Source organism: Montipora foliosa, chromosome 5, assembly GCF_036669935.1.
Source record: "Montipora foliosa isolate CH-2021 chromosome 5, ASM3666993v2, whole genome shotgun sequence".
NCBI classification, from domain to species: Eukaryota; Metazoa; Cnidaria; class Anthozoa; order Scleractinia; family Acroporidae; genus Montipora; species Montipora foliosa.
In genome coordinates, this window is record NC_090873.1 from 19,159,434 (window position 1) to 19,176,933 (window position 17,500).

Below are 17,500 nucleotides of genomic sequence, written 5' to 3' on the forward strand. Positions count from 1 at the left end.
AAACTGAATGTATTTGGAGCGTGCCTGGCGGTTATGTTCGATACACTTTGATGTTGATAACATAAAGCCTCTGTTAGACCACTCAAGTCAGTCCCGCCAATATGATCAGCTATCGAACAAAAGTAGTTGGTAAATTCTTGTGCCACAAGACTTTGGTCCTGATGTGTAACACCTTGATAGTAAGAGAGATTATACTTTTGTCCATTTTTGGTTTGGTCCTGAGGAACGGGGTAAAGGTGTTATAGAATTTTCTTGGGTTATTGTTCATGTCCTCGCATATGGCATTCCAATAATTCTTGAGCGCCTTTCCTCTTAGTACTAGTCGTGTATAGCATTATTGCGCCATTTCTTCATTAACTCCATGTTTTCTTTGGTTTTGCTTTGACTGAATTTCTTGGCATACTTTCTCTTTTTCCGGATGGCTTCCTTCCACTCACCCGTCATGTATGTTACGTCTGTCTTCAGTGCTTTTACTCTCTTTGATGGTAGGTGTTTATCCACGATCCTCATTAATTCCGTGTACCAATTATCATATAGCTTATCAATTCCTGTCACATTTGGTTTAAACCATACTGCTTCCTCCAGATCCTTTTTAAATTCTTCCCTATCTAGCTTTTTAAAACTTCTACAATTAATGATGGCTGCTGTGTGTTTTTTAACAGTTTCCTTGAGAAAACCATATACCATACAATGATCACTCAAGCCAATATCACTGACTCCAGCATTTTTAAAAAGATCCGGTTGGTTTGTCAGGATTAAGTCCCAGAGCGTGTGTGATGTATCTGTAATCCGTGTGGGTTCAGTAATTAGGCATGTCAGCTCAAAACCTTCCTCAATGTCTGTCAGCAGCTTTGCCTCTCTTCCATTTACCTTAAGTTTATCCATGTTTAGATCTCCCATGATGATAATCGTGGAAAATTGCATGGTGGCCCACATAAGGCATTCATTGAACTCTTTTTCCAGTTCTGCATAGTAATTGGTCCTTCTACAATGCGGAGGTCTATACAATCCCAGAATAATTTATTGCATTTGTGTTATTTAGCTCGACCTTTACGGCCAATACCTCTATCAGCTCAAGTACGAGAGGTACTCTGTTTTTTTGAAGGTATTTGCGATGTTATGTAGGTTAAAACCCCTCCACCACCCTTTGCCCCATCCTGGCGATAGATCTGGTAGTTCGGGAGACTGAACTGTGCATTCGTGTAGGAAGAATCGATCTTTGTTTCTGTCAAAACGATGATTTCTGCTTTAAGTTTAGCGTTAATTACCTTTAGTTCATCGAACTTGTTCTGCAGACTATTAATGTTCAGGTGGAGTAATAGTTGTTGATTAGGATGTTCCCGTTTTAGGTCTACAAGATCTTGTAGCGGGTCCTTCTCCGACTCTCGAGTTGGTGTCAGCGGACCTGTGTCATCCGAGTCAGATGAATAATTTGTCGATCGATGGCTTATAACACTCGGAAGAGAGTTAAAAATACATTTTTGACGGTCCCATGATCTTGTTCCTCCTGTTTGTAGTAGAGTGAAATCTTTCGCTGTGACACCACCGCACTTGATTTAAAACCACATTCGACAACTCTCGCACTGAATGGCTCGATGGTTGACAGCAATTTTTCTACTGCAAATATTACACTTCATCGTACCAACCTCGCATGCTTCGGTCCTGGATTTGGGCTGATATCACCAGCAATGATCAGTCTCGCTAGCCGTAGACTCGCTACTGTATTTGGATAATATTTCATTCTTGCAGAAAAGTATGCCCTTCTTCGTGATCGAGTGAAACCAAGATGGCGGACACTTAGCCATGTGGGCTTCGCACTACATGTAGGCACAGAACCACCATTGTAAATAGCTGTCGCTTGAAGATTGTTGGCCGACCGTCTAGAATAGCCTCCACTGTTTTCCTGACAGTCGTGAGTCATTTGGACTAGAACTGCCAAGAAAAACACTACTATACTCGGAGAGCATCGAAAAATACGTCCTCCCGCCATGACGACCGCTGACCGCTGACATTAGCAGTAGTATACAAAACAATGGCTGGTCATAAGATTTCTTTAACTTAAGTAGAGGTGTGCGTCAAGGCTGTCCCCTGTCCCCTTACCTTTTCATTTTATGTGCTGAAGTCCTGGGGGCAGCAGTAAGACGAGATTCATTAATTAGCAACATTCAGATTTCGGACAATGAATGCAAAATAAGCCAGTATGCTGATGATACCACGCTTATATTGGACGGTACAAGGTCCTCAATAGAAAGATCCTTTGTGCTACTTAACATCTTTGCCAAATTATCAGGCCTACAAGTCAACTACGAGAAGACCGAGGCACTCTGGATTGGATCTTTTGAAAACCGAACGGATAATAAATCAAAACATCACGTGGAGTGTTCGGAAGGTTAAATCCCTCGGAGTATGGTTCTCAACTAGCAAGGAAGAAGCTGTCGTGCTAAATTACCAGGAAAAGTAGGAAAAAATCTCTAAAATCTTAAGTTGTTGGCTGCTTAGAAGATTAACTCTGCTAGGGAAGGTTACTGTTATTAAAAGCTTAGCTGCATCTCAGCTTGTCTTTGCCATCTTCGCAATCTTATCTGAAAGAAATACATCAACTTCTGTACAATTTTTTTTTGGGATGGGAGAGGAGATAAAATTAAAAGTGTGATTTTAAATGAATATAAAGATGGTGGATTAAAAATGTTAGATATTCGATCCTTCAATTATGCTCTGAAAGCAAAATGGGTAAAGAAGTATCTTGACGACAACAATCAAGCAAAATGGAAACTCTTTTTTGACTTTTTTATTAAACAACATGACGGTAAATTACTTCTGACTGGTAACTTGAAGCAAGCTGATGTAGCTGGTTTAAGCATTCAGGATTCTTTTACCAAGTAAGTAATCGAAATCTGGTCAAATCTAACCCATGATGAAAAAACCCAACTCTCTTTCCTTTTACTGTAGTTTATTGTGTTTTTAATGTCCGAAGTTGATGGTAGTGTTAAAGTTAGATTCGAGGGAGACCTCCAGCAAGCGCTCGAAGAAAGCTCGTCTTTGTTTCCTGTTGTACATTTAAAAGCGGAGTAAAGACTTACAGTTGAGAAAATTGTGGCGAGAATTCGAAGAGATGTTTTTGGGCAATTGCCCACGGGCTACGGAAAGAGTGTTACCTTTCAACTGTTGCCTAGCGTTTTAAAGTCATTGAACACTTAAGGTTATGAATTCCCGAGGTAATCCATTTTTGATTTTTCCGCATACGTCAATCGTTGAGGACCAGGTAAAGTACCTGAGGTCACTAGGAATTCAGGCCACTTACATAGGGGAAAGCAAAACAATAGCTCAAGAAATATTTAATGGAGATGGGGGCGTTTTCTTTGTTGTACGGAAGCCCGTAATCATTATCTGGGGACAAGAAATTCAGGGCAATGTTGTCTCAGGAGTTTTATCAGAAGAACACTGTTGCTGTTGTTTGTGTTGTGATGAGGGACATACATTTTGTGATTTTTTGTGATAAGGTACATACAGTGGTAAGAACACTGATTTGTTTACGAGGAGGGGTGCTACAATAAATTAATTGTGGGGGTCCTGAAGGGGTAAAATGGGATGTTGTTGCTCTGAGAAAAATGGATTTAAGCAGTGCTCGAATTTAGTGGTCGTCCGGTCGTCTCAGACTACTAGAAAGTTGACCGGGCGACTAGGTTTTGAAAATGAAATGGTTGGTTGCCCTAAGAGAAAACAACTGACAACCCAGCCAAAAATAGGAAATGTATTACATAAGCAGCACCAGACTAACTCGACGGTTTTCTATTGTCAATGCCCGGCCTGATGCTAGTGTGAAGTAAACAATAATTAATTTCTGCAGTTGAGCATTTTCCCGTGTTTTGAATACCTGTGGCTTTTACAGAAAACATTATCACATAGGAAAATTCCCATGTAGCTGGCAATGGAGTTTTGAAAATGCTTAAACAAAAACAAGTTTAGTGGACTTTTTCAAATTCCTTTGTCATTTCGCAATCAAGAGAGAACAAGCTTCAATAATACATAATAAGAATTTTCAATTTAAAAAGACATGCTCATCAGAGCAAAAATATATTATAGAAACGAAAATCTTCCAATTAAGCATACGTTAATTTTCAAGCTTGTTTTATTGTTGTTGTTGCTATTGTTATTGAAAACGTTGGAGTGGTGTACTTTTGAAAAATACAAGTGTAATTTTTATTTTTATTTTTTATTTTTTCTGGGTGCCGCGACAATTTACCCACGACACGCGACACGCACCATTAGACTATCACAATGCCGATAACAGTTGTAAATGCGAACTATTCTACGGTTGGGTCATGGAATGTGGACTACTGGACCACGGAATTGAACTGGTCTGAGATAACGGCACCGGACTGAGTAGAAATCAGAATAGACTGCAAAGCAAAAAAAGAACATACTTACTAAGACCAATCAACAAGAGGCCTACCTGCCTTAAATGTGCATGCTGGGCCAGTTTAATTTCTATGTAGTTACCTGTTACCTGTTACCAGTTACCAGTTACCAGTTTCAAGAGGCTACCTGCCTCTTGTTGATTGGTCTGGTGTTTGTTTCTGCATTTATTTGGACATGTAAAGCTGGACACCCATGGCAGCGAATATCCCAGGGATTGCAAAAAAGACAAGGACCGAAAGTAATTAAGAGGCAAGGACAAAACATCTCTACATGTTGGCAACTGACAAACAGCAGATTACACGCCGACAGCTTTAATATTTAATAGGGTATGGTAATTGCAGATAGTAAAGGGACAAGCAAAAGAAGTATACTGCTAAGTTATCTATCTCTGTAACGAATTTTTTTTTACCTCATAAAATGAGGACTCCATTCTCCGAAGTAAACGCTTCAACGACATTCACTTTAACGAGCACGTGTCCGATGCAAATTAACATTACAATTGCCAATCTCGTCCCCAGAGTCCGTTTTATGTGCAGTCAATTATGTGGGCCAATTTAATTTCTATGTAGTTACCTGTTACCTGTTACCAGTTATCTTTTAAGTTAAGAAATGTCGAAGCAAGCTCGAGTGTTTAATCTTTGAAATGTTCTTCATCCAAAAGAAAAGACCGAAACTGAACACTCAAGCTGACTCCATTTTGCGCGAAACATTCACGCCCATCATGCTTCATTAGATTATGTACTTTTCACACTTCTTTTTCTGTATAAATACTTACGTTAATTTCTTTTCATTTCACATTTGATAATGGTGACATGAAGTCGTCGAGACATCATGTAACTTCGCTTTTATCGTTAACTTTCTTATTGAAATGTCAATGTTTGTAAACAAGAAATATCGCTATGGGAAGCACAGCGGGGAGAGGCTCCAAATTAAGTACACCCAATCAATAAATAAAATTCTAAAGGTAGCACAAAACGATTAATTGATTTAAGAATAAGCTATCATGCTCAATTATCTAAATGTTATGCTATGCATAATCTATATACAATATGATTACATGGATAAGATATCGATAAAAGTACGTATACAATCTTATTATTTGAATAGTAATCTAAAGCGCTTTATCAGTGACCTCCAGGCATATTTATAAACCAAATCATCACGACCACCAAGTCTAGAATATTTTTCTTCTCCTTTGGTTGAAGGGTTACGGTACATATTGTATCAAATTACAAAAAAAAATATTGTATCCGGCTGTAGAGACACGAAGAATCAGTTCTTGTTTTTGTCAACAAAATCACTCGCTCTAGAAACGCAGAATTAAACATTGCACTTCCTTAAATATGTCTTACAGGTTACAAATACTGTGATGGCAGGCTGGTTGAGGTAACGAAGAGTGGACAGTATTGGTTCGGAGCACATAAGGTAACCTAAAGTTTTCTGAAATCTCATGGTACCTTCATGGCACTGGGTAATTAATGCGCGAGTAAAAGTGGTGAAAATACCTCCATCCCGGGTATCCCAACGCACAAATGAAAGTTGCTTGCACATGCATGGCTATCAAATCATGTTAATTAAATGCGATGTAACTGCCAAAAGTGATGGCGAACGTAACCTTCCAAACCACGTGGCTGAAAATAAATCATTTATCTGATACGAGCGCATACGAAATGAAACTATGGAATTCATGATTGATGAAGTTCAAGTGTAGTTGTGGGTATAATTTCGAGCGTAGTTGTGGTTGAAACTGTACTGATGTAAGATAGCAAAGTTACATAAGTTACAACATGCAAATAACATACTGGTGAAAATGGACAAAGGAAATACAGCGTCAAGAAACTACAAATACTTATATAAATTACTGGGGATAGTATTGAGTGAGACTGCAGGACGATTAGGAGACTAAAATTAAGATTAGGAGAGAGAAACTATTTATAGTAAACTTTTCAAGCGAACTACGCAAATCTTGTTATTGCCAGTATGGCAATCTCAGTCGGAAAATGAGTAATATTTCTCTGTTTTTTAATTTTTAATTTTTAATTTTTAATTTTTATTTTTTCCGTGTCGGTAAAAGTCTTGCCTGTCACTTCCCTTCTAAGTGGCGTCTGTGCAGAGAGTCTTCTACGCGTATTTTGTTAGGTTTGAGGGGGTTGGGGTAATGCGTAGATTTCTCTGGTGCACACAGGAGAACATTTAATTAACTTGCAATGGCGTCAAAAGTCATTGGCGTTTTAGTGGATCTTTAAACAAAATATACCCTTATGGAGCTCAAGAATGGAACGTCAATTGGATAAACAAGACAGGCGGTGAACACCTGAAGTGCATCTGGGATCTCTGTTGTCTGTCTATTTGTATTTATTTGTATTCAAGTCTGCACAGTTGGATAAACAAGACAGGCGGTGAAAAACAAATATCTGCCATCTGTAAAGCGACGAGTAATGGTCTTCGACAACATTTTCATTTTTCGCCGTTGAATATCAAGTGAGCTTTGTTTCTAATATTTTACTAACTTGGTATTGTATACAACACTGAAATTAAATGGCAAAAAAAAAAATTGGAAATGTGACAATGAAGAATTATTTGAAAGAAAGTTTCTTGTGACAGTCTCTTTTGTGCTTCATTATTTACGGTCAAGGTTCTTTCGAAGAGGGTTTCATGTGAACTGTCAGAAATTTATTTATTTGCATATGCATTGTGACACGGATTGTGTGTCTTGTTTGCACGCACGCAATTGAAATAGGAGGGGTTCACGAAAAAAAAACAGGTCTCTTGGAAGCGTTCTTGAGTTTCAACAAAATGAGCCCCAAATTTAGCAGAAAATTGTGACGATGATCAATAGCTGCTATTTCCAAAACGATGAAATTACTTGGTGATAAATAACCTTCTCTTGGAGAGTAAATGTTTGACTTTGCAGAAACAATGGTCAACCTCAAGAGTCGGGCGATTGTGATCTTTGTTTTGAATTCGCACATTTCTTGCCAAACTTTATGACACTTGAAAGAAAAAGAAAACTAACAAAAACAAAAACCCGGTATCTTGCCATCATTTGACACAGATGCTTCACTGTTTCGCGAGTAAACACGCCGCGGTAACTTGATCACGGCGCCCGCTGAATTCGATGTCACTTTCGATTTTTTTTTTATTTACTTGTGCGGCCAAAAGTACAATGCCAAAATTGAACGTAGCAAAAATCTCCCAAAATATTTTTCGCTGATAGCAACTTTTTATATTCGCGGTTCAAAATTAATGTTGTCTTCATGTCGTAAATTTTGTTGCTGATGGCAAAATATTTTATTTTCGATCGACGGTCCTGAAAAGTTCCTTCTGCTCTTTCTTCCTAAAAACTGTCTATCAATATTTATTTACTTTTGCATCAATATTTGTTTTGCATAAAGCAAGCTAACAAAATCTGTATCTTGCTTGGTTCGCATTTTTTAGCGTTAAAATAGAATTTTCGGTCCAATGAATCTGTTACAAAGTGGTTTATCAGTGGTACCATCCAGATACTAACCCCACCGGACAGGTGGTATTAATTTCAGTGAACTTTTGTATTACAAAGCTGTCATACGCTCAGAGTGCACGCAGTTCAATGCTTCTTGAGGTGAAACAAAGTTGTGACCGAACTTGAAAATGATCAACATACCACCCAAGAAGCCAGTGTTTCTCAATTCCCTTTTATTTTCTTTAGTCCTTCTTGGTTTAGTACTTTGCTAGTAACCAGAGGTCTTCTCAGGGGGCTATTTACCTAAGACTTCTACCATGGCACTACAATGATACACAATACTAAAACAATATCGTGTACTATTAGAGCTACATATTACGAAAAGATAACTTGAATCTCCTGGAAGACAAAACGCAGCTCAGTTGACAATATGGAATAAAGCCTTGTGTTACTGCACTACCACACGTACGCGATATTGTGCCTACTTTTTCTAAAGAGGAAAGAAATTTTTCTTTCTGACAAATGATGAATAGGCCGGTAGCCAAGTTTTTAACCTCAGAAAAAATATGTTTCGTCGTATGAACGTGTGGTGTGAGCCAAAGGGTCTCTGCTGGCACGACTTCTGGGTGACCCCTTAAATGGTCTTAATGACCCCCGACTTGAAAAAATTGACTGGAACGCTGCAGCTCAATGCCACCCAACTTAGTCCCTTATGTTTTTTAGTAACACGTACCACAGGCAAACCAGTGTACGCTCATGGAGCGTCTAGTCTGATTTGATCTTATTTCTCAGCTTTCGTTCTCCTTATTTGGAGATCTTACACTCTCCGATTTCGTATATAAATCGGTTTCAATCCTTGTTGACTCCATAGAAGCTCAGGCTTACGTCCTTCAAAATGAATGCCACGTCAACGACTCACTCAACCGAAGTCTACGAGAAAATTACACATAAACTAAAAGCAAAGGAGAATTAACTTTCTTTGCGTTGAAACAGTTCTCTCACAATCATAAGACTTCTCAGCCACTTCGACTAACTAATACTAAATATTAAATTTTCAACCTCGGTTAATGCATTTCTCGTGCTCTGATTGATTCACTCAATCTCGGTTATCAGCTCATATTCCTTAGTTTGATCTTCTATGGCAATTGATTGCGCTATAAGCGTTGCTAAGCTAAAATTTGTTTCGCTGGAAAGCGAAATTTCTCTCTGAATAAAGCAAAAAAGAATCTTTTTTGTTGAAAGTTTGGATCAATTCCGACGTTAAGAAGTAGGCGAAAAGGTAAGTAACGTTTTTGTGATGAGCCTGCTTCTGTCTGGCCACCAGGTATTACACATCATCCCATCTTTATCAAGTTTTTTCGATTTCGCTCGGATTTTCTCGCTTTTTTCGCTGGTATTTCGTACTTTGATTTCAAACTTTTGGAGTTTAAGGAATACGCCCTACGCGCCTCGTTGGATATTTACCATCTCATATCCAACGCGCGCTCAAGGAATAATTGTTAATTGGTCTTCAAAGCGGCAAAAACCTCTCCCATACCGTGTCATAAATTTTCAAGCAAATGACGTGCTGTAAACTAGACTCGGAGTTGATAACGGGTACCCTTCTTTGAGTGATCGCTTTTTCAGACCTGTTTATTTTGGGGATGGGTAATCTGTGTGGCTGCGACCCATGCGGGTCATACGTACGAAACTCGTTACACCACCTCTGTTGAACTTGATTTTACAAATTAAGTTTAAATTAAGCCTAATTATTATATTGCAAGCAATTCTCAGGCTAAATGGAGCACTCTGATTGACTGGTTTTCGGACAGGATTTTACAGCACGGATCATTACCATGGAAACGGTCCGTTTTCCTTTTTTATCTCTCTGCCGGGTAATTCAAGTTGAGCAAAACACGAAAAGTTTCAAAAAGCTGAATTTAATTTTTTCATCACAACAGTACAATTATAGCAAGTGGAATAATTTCGTTTTACATGGAAACGATTACCAGGACGGCCCTCGCGCTCGATTAGCCTATCTATTTGTAACCCTATCATAAATCTCTCATAACCTCTTCCGGTAAGAGGTTATGAAAGATTTGTAATGTGGACAGGTATCGATTAGTTTTAGCTCGTGACTCGACGCGCACTGTGACCTAACTCGTTGCTTTAACATTCATGGTGTCTTTGTTTCACATTTCCGGTAAATGTAACGAAAACGGACGCATAATGCTTGAGTTGGGTACGATACTTGGCGAAAACGGCGCTCTTACTCTAAATATCCACAGTCCAAGAACACGATATCTCCAAAGAGAAATGTACGAATTGTACATTCTGAGTCCTGATTAGGCAAAAGTCTTGATTTCGAAATGCTTAACCCGCTTGTCGTAGTACGGTAATCCGATTCCTCTAACTACCCTGATATTTTGCTCAGTATAAAGTTATTTTTCACAGTTCCAATATATGAATTTCACATACATTGCACCAGAAATGGTGCATTAAAGGATAAAACAAGGATCGGGAAAACAAAATGTTTTTTTTTTTTAACCACGCCTCATTGACAGATATGCCGCGTGTAATTAATTAAGTGATTATTTTTCTTATTGAATCATCAGGCTTACTGTCACATGGGCAATGATGGTAATGGGTGGACTCTTATCGCCCGATTCTCCAACGACGACGGTAAAACCTGGATGCGAGACGATGGAAAGTGGTGGTATGATCAACTACTTGCTGTTGGAGAAACAACAGATCCGTCAGATAATGACGACATGATCTCACCAGCCTTTTGGTTGATCAGCGGCAGTGAGTTCAAGATCACGCGCAGTGACGATTCCAGTCACACGCCATTGTTGCAGACAACAGGCAACTGTTTAGGTGGACAAACTTTCCGATCCAAAATGATAAGTTATGGTAATTTTAGAAATGGAAAGGTTTGGTCCAGTGATCGATGCCTGGGAAGCTGCACGGTTCAATATGGTGGTCAGTACAGCTCAACAGAGGGGTTTCAACAGGCTCAGTGCAGTGGAAGCATTCAAACCAGCGATAAAATAGGGTTCTGGTGTGACTGGGATATTGGGGATGGAGCAGTGATGATGATTGGTGGAGGGGGAAGCGAGTGTGCACGTGCTGATCACGGGATTGGTATAACAGAGGCTAATGCTGCTTCATTCATTCATACAGGCTACGTACGTGAATATGACTTTGGATCAGATTCTTCTGCATCCCGATCCTATTCATTAAACTTGTGGATCCGCTGATGTATATCAAGCATCAGATTCCATTCTGTTTAAACCAGATTTACGCCAAGGTGTCTTCCTCTATTCTGATTTTAGATACAAATCGATCTGACAAAAGCGTTCAATCTGTCCGTTATGTGCATCTTTTCAAAAACACACTTTGTTTTGTTTAGTTTTTTTTCTCGGAGTTGTATAATTTGTGGTCCTTGCTCATGCTGCACCCATCCCCCCTACTCGCATTTTCATCGCTTTCCGGTCGGAAACTGATTTAGTCGAATGGTAAAAAGATTGTTAAAATTACACTCACATTTCCATTAAACGTGGGATAAGGGCTTAAGTCAGGCTCCTTGTTGAATATAATGACTGAGCGCATAGCGCGAGTGCAGTATCTGTAAGAATGACGAGAGCCGCGCACATCATCCCATAGACCTTATTCATAAATGGCGGTCACATTTATAATTCTTTTGTCCACGTGCAAATTAGCCTACCAAGCCTCATTTTAGAGCAAGAAATTTTTTCAATTCACTGTATGGTATCGAGGTTTGGTAGGCTAATTTGCACTTCGACAAAAGAATTATAAATTGACCGCCATTTATGAATAAGGTCTATTGGATAAGCGTTTTCATCGTTAGGACAGCTAATCACGTAATTTCGAGAGTAATTTGGAATAAATGTGCACGAATAAATTTCTTCAAAGACCAACACAATTGATATCGCTCTTCGGGTTCATGTAATTTTGTCGTACTTTGTAAACATCTACAAGTTCTTTTTTATTCCAAATTGTACGAAAAAAATCATGTGACTACTTATTAAGAACGCCTCTCAGCAATTTTCACCTAAGACCGTGCAAGATGAAAAAAAATCGAAAATTGCCAAACTTTGTCATAATAAAGGACTACCAAAACCATTTTTAGAAAAATATGTTTTAGTTTGTTTCGATAATTATTTTACCTGGACGGCGACTTTTTCGGTATGGGGTCTTGTGAGCGAGTGAAAACGGAATGATTTCCGTACAGGGCCCTACTTCATTATGCATGCAGAATAAATTAATTATTCATTCGCGCTATTGTTTTGTAGAACAATACGTATACCCAAGAGAACCGAATATATACATGGGTAATTTGTACTTACGGGATGAATAAAAACGGACCTCTTTTTTTTTCTCCCTCCCTCTCTCTCTTCTTTCCCTTCATCGCACCACACCTTTACTCGTTTTCGTCCCAGCTTTCCTCTTTCTGTCCCTTCGTCTTGTTCTTATTTCCAGATCCCGCTCGGCTTTTTCTGCCATTTTATCCCATGATATGTCACTCGCAGCTTGCTTTGAACTCCGACCCACTGTAAACCTCTGGATTACTTGTCCCTGTTCTTTACCACTGAGCTAACGTGTCAAGTTGCTAATTCACACCTTGAAAATTATATTTATTTTGAATTCTGGCTAACTATTTACATAACAATGATACGTAATTACGCCGAGCACCTACAATCGAACTTACACTTGTAGATTACCGTTAAGAGATCCCTGTTTTACTACTCTTGAAACAACCTATCCCTTTAATAATGCTAACCGTAACCCTAATTACGACTAAAGGCACTGTTTAGGCTTAAGGTTAGTCCTTGTGATAGTTTTAGGTTTTCCAGTATTGCTGTGAACTGTGACCTGCTTTTCCTTCATGCCCCGTGCGTGCGGCACACTTAAAAGTTCACTGCGTGGAAGAGTATACCACGCTTAAAGTCTGATTGGTGCATCTTTCATGGGAAACTTTCATGCACGAGTTCATTGCAATTAAAATCGTTTCATGTTTCCCTTCTCTTGAGGCAAACTTGTGTCTTCGTAATATGGCTACCGAAGTAAAAGCGTCGCAGCAATGGGAGATTTGATCATTTGGAAATTGTCCCTCCTTTATAGTCTTTCCAGAGTTGTGCATAGAGTGGTGAAAAGAAAGCAATTTACTTTCGTCTTCCGTGTCCAAAACCTGTGTGAAAACGCAGTCAGTTGGCAAAGACAAAGTGCCGCATCGGGAGATGGATCTGTTTCGCGATGCTCAAGAAAAAACTGCAATGGATAGCCTTCAATCCGCCAGAACACATATTAATTTTCTGACCGTAAACTTTCCTTGAAAAAATATTAGCCCTAGCTACCTGTGGCCGGAAAGTTTACAACTGCCTACAAGACAAGGGCTAACATCATCTCACAGTTGACCATCGCCTAAACTTCGTCGACCCAGACAAACGAGCCCACAGCAAGGCATTGAAAAGACATGATGGGGAGTGAAACGAAGTATGCCTCGTACGGGAACATCCATGGATCTCTACCAAAGTTATTTACTTGGAAGTATCATTGAGCATATTGCCTATCTCTACAAAGAGCGATAAATCGCAAAATCCCACTAAATGCACCGTTCGTGATCTTGAATACGGGAAAGGAAGAAAATATACACTTTGCAGTGTCTAAGCGAATTTTTAAGCAGACAGGAAGAACAATTTCACGATAAAAAGAGCAGGTAGCCATTAAATTTCTTATGACAGTACTTGGTTTGTTTGTTATGTTTGTGAATCTGAACCCTATTACAACGATTGCTTGAAACTCCACTTCTTGCGCTTATTCTAAAACTGAAAAATGGGTAAAATTGCAGGAAAAGTGCCGAAATTGCAGGAAAAACTACTGTTCGATTTTCCGTATTTCGGACAGAAGTTCGACCGGCTTTTTTTAAGTCTATATAGACTTAGAAAAAAAACCTCTAAAAACAAAGAACAAAGCGCCACAGTCCCAAAGGACGTCTATTGTTATCGCAATTGTTTTCTTGAAACAAAGGAGTGTATGCATAATGAAGTAGGGACCTGTGCGGAAATCTTGCCGTGAAAACTCCTCCAAAATATCGCTTGTTTGAATCGCTCTTTTTGAAATAACGAATGAGTAACTTGAAAATCAAAACAACATGGCACAGCTAGAGTAATTCATTCACTTTTTAGCGCTGTTAGCGGTACAATATACCCAAACTGGAATTTTTGACCAAATTTTAAAACTTAGCCTTTTTTAGATTGATTACGGAGTGTCAAATTCTTGCAAAATCCGACTGTCAAAAAAAGCATCCTGGTACATGGCTTTCTCAAATGAGACTGACTATATTCACCGGAATAAGCAATGTTTCTGCTGCAATTAAATTTATTAAAATTTTTGGGTAAATGAAACGGAGGATTTTTGAGGCCCAATTTCAACATGCTGTTTGTCAACGAAAGTCGACATTTGACCACCGAAACGGAGGCGAGGTATATTGAAATCACATACGCTAATATCGATTTATTCACTGAACAACTGGAGACTTTAAGTTTACTGAAATTACTGTAGGTCAAGTGGAACGTGTCATAAATATTGAAATTAAATTGTCTTGGTTTAAGAGTGACATATCCGGTAAGTACAATAACTGACCTAAAAATTTGCATGCTAGATTCATTCCATTCCGTATTTTTACGCAAACAAGTTTCCTTAATTCACTTTGTGAACATACCTGCAAAACAAACAAAGAAAGGTATCCCCCTTTATATAAGTATACGCTGGTTAGATTTTTATTCGAAGCCCTCAAACGACCATCGAACCAGTCGAACGCTTTGTGGGGGGATGCTCGTCGGAAATTTGGAATTTAACCCCTAAAGGAGACCATCTGGGCGTGGCTCAAGCTTTTTGTGACCCCTAAAGGAGACTGATCTGGGCATGGCTTAAGGAAATTTTGACCCCTAAAAAAGAGTTAAAAGAAAATTTGACTTATGTTTCTCTTCGCGTAATTCTGTGTTTTTTCGCGGAACCCTAAACGAGACCTTGGCGGCTTAAAATATTGGGGCTTTGCCCGGAACACCCTAAGCGAGACCAAAATCCAAAATTTACACCCCTAAGCGAGACGACGAGCATCCCCATCTGTTTCATATGGGAGTCCCCCCCCCCCGGGGGGGCTTCGTGCGGTTATTCTGAGTTTGTTGGGGGAATTTGTGGCCCAAGTTCTGATAATCCAGCAAACGTTCAATGCGTAACAATAGCAAAATGTGATAAGTACATCAAAGCACACTTGACAAGTTATAAAGTGTCGGATTCTTCTCTGGATACAGAGGCTAGGCTTTTGCTCGCACGTGCAGGTAAGCTTTAACTGAAATCACTTAAATTAAGATATTGAGCAGAAAATCACTTTGCGAAATCAGCAGATACTACCTATTACAGACTTAATGTCAAAAGCAGAATACCCGCCCACAAGAAATGGACCCTAAAAACACTGCTGCCGCAGTGCCGCAGTCGTGTTGCTGGATATAACTCGTTCTTTAATCCATGAGGCAAACACCGCGGCACTGCGGCACTAGACAGTCTACTCAGCTCAATTTAACCTTAAGTCGACTAAGGCACTGCGGCACCAGCCATTCTACTCAATTCACTCTATCTAAAGCGAACCGCGCGAAACCCACTTCGGTACTGCGGCTAGCGTCGCAAACGTAAACGCTCCTTTGTGGACGGGTATTCACCAATCGCTCCAATTGCGAAATTAAGTAAGCAAGATATGTAAGACCATGTAATCATGTATCGTTGTTCGAGACTGCGCGCACTCACTTTTCCAGTTGTCCCTGGAGCGAGTACATTGATCAGCGCCGCCGGATTGTATCACTGCCCGTGAAACTAACGGTTATTGTTTTCTTATTATTTTGAGATAGATGATATAATTTTGGGTACCACGATTTGCCCACGGCATCGTGGTCGATTCGGAATCCGATGGAGATGTAATAAGAAAAATTGCCCCTGCCCCTGCTGCGCGGATTAACCCTTGATCAGTTTTAAAAACTTGACTTGCGCTTAACTTGCTGTTCTAGCGAAGTTACAACTACTTATGACCGATGTTGTAGCACAGTGACGAAGTTTTACCGGGCTTCCATTTCTTTCTTTTCGCTAAAACAAAACTCATTGCAAAGTTTAAAAAAAACATCTGCAGCAGATTCATAGCCACCTTCACAATTGAGAATTTTTAAGGTGGTTTTGAATCCGCTCTAGATTTTTAGCCTTTTTAGCCTGCTAATCGCTATTCAGCAATAAAAATGGGGGTCACCTTGGTTCGTTTTTGAGATACTAACTGCTTTAACACAAAATATAGGGCGTTTTAATATGGTTGTTTTGTTGCCATGGTAATTTATTACGTCACAGTAACATGTGCATCTTGTTAAGCAATAGCACTTTATACTAATGACGTCATGAAACTTTAGACCCCCCGCGTGACTCAGACAAACAAACTCCACTTCTTTGAGAGCTGCAATGGAAATGGCGAGTAGTTCGCTTCATTCCCTTACAGTTCTGACCGAAGAGGACGGCGTTCCTGGCTCCAAATTTGAAAGAGAACCAGAAGATTACACTGTAGACCAGCTAACACGGTGGTTAAAATGCAGGGGCTTAAAATTAAGCGGTAAACGAGAAGATCTTATACGGCGAGTGAGAGACTGTGTGAAGAGCGGGGATTATTACACCCTTGATCCGGCAATCGATCATGGAAAATGGTTTGCTGCCAAAGTTCTTCATGAAAATTCCGATGTAAAGACAAATTCTGGATCGATATCCATTCCGTGTATTCCGTCGACTGGCTGGCGTGTTTTTCCGTCTCAAAACATTCCTTCGCTCTTCAACTATGGGCACGTGCATTACTACGCGCTAGAATCAATCCAAAATGTTACCGATCATCCTGAAGACGTTTTTCAAAATCATAGTTTCTACCTTTGCGGACAACTCGTATTTTGAATATAGTCTGAGAGCCTTCTGAGAACCAACTTTCCTGAAGGGTTAACGTAAGTGTATGTATCGGTCACGGCACATTCCTCATCAACACATTCTTCATCAATAAAACTGCTTTCGTCGACTGTCGGTCGGTTCAACTTCTTGTGACTGCTGATCATGATCATCAGAAACTGTAATATCGTTAAATAATTGTTCCTCGTAGTTGTCATTTAATAATTTCTGTTTCTTTGACGCTAGATTTTCTCTTTCTTTCGGTGCTTTTCTCTTAGGAGCATGTGCTCGACTTACTTGCGCTGGTCTTAGATTTGCCTTCAGTGGATCGGGAAATTCGGCTGTTGGACCTTTTTCGCCGGGCCAGTGAAAAGCACAAATATAAGTGTTTCTTGTTATGTTTTTCTCCGTAAAAAATTCACGCGAACAAGCCACCAGCCAACGCTTGCACTTTGGCATGTCTCGCGATGGTTTTGGGAAGGGAATGAATACTCTTTTCCCCGGTTCCTCCAGGGGCACCCAACGTCAATTTTCGTCGGAAAATATCTGTTCGGAAGACGATTTGAGATCTAGAACATTTGTTGTAAAGGTTTTTGCTTGCCTGCCTGTCCTAGGATTTTCGAACATCTACAAAAAAAGTATAATTACCCATTTTTAAAGGATTTTTACCCTAAA

The 17,500-nt window shown here is 39.6% G+C and overlaps 1 protein-coding gene across 1 annotated transcript in view; it reads left to right on the top strand.

Moving 5' to 3' along the window:
• Nucleotides 1-11,966, top strand: part of LOC138003722 (uncharacterized) — a 73,755-nt gene extending 61,789 nt beyond the window's left edge. The window contains exons 4-5 of the mRNA XM_068849933.1: nucleotides 5,774-5,844; nucleotides 10,456-11,966. Coding sequence (XP_068706034.1) covers nucleotides 5,774-5,844; nucleotides 10,456-11,100 — 716 coding nt within the window. The 3' untranslated portion in view covers nucleotides 11,101-11,966. The remainder of the gene's footprint in view (nucleotides 1-5,773; nucleotides 5,845-10,455) is intronic.
• Nucleotides 11,967-17,500: the final 5,534 nt, after the last annotated feature.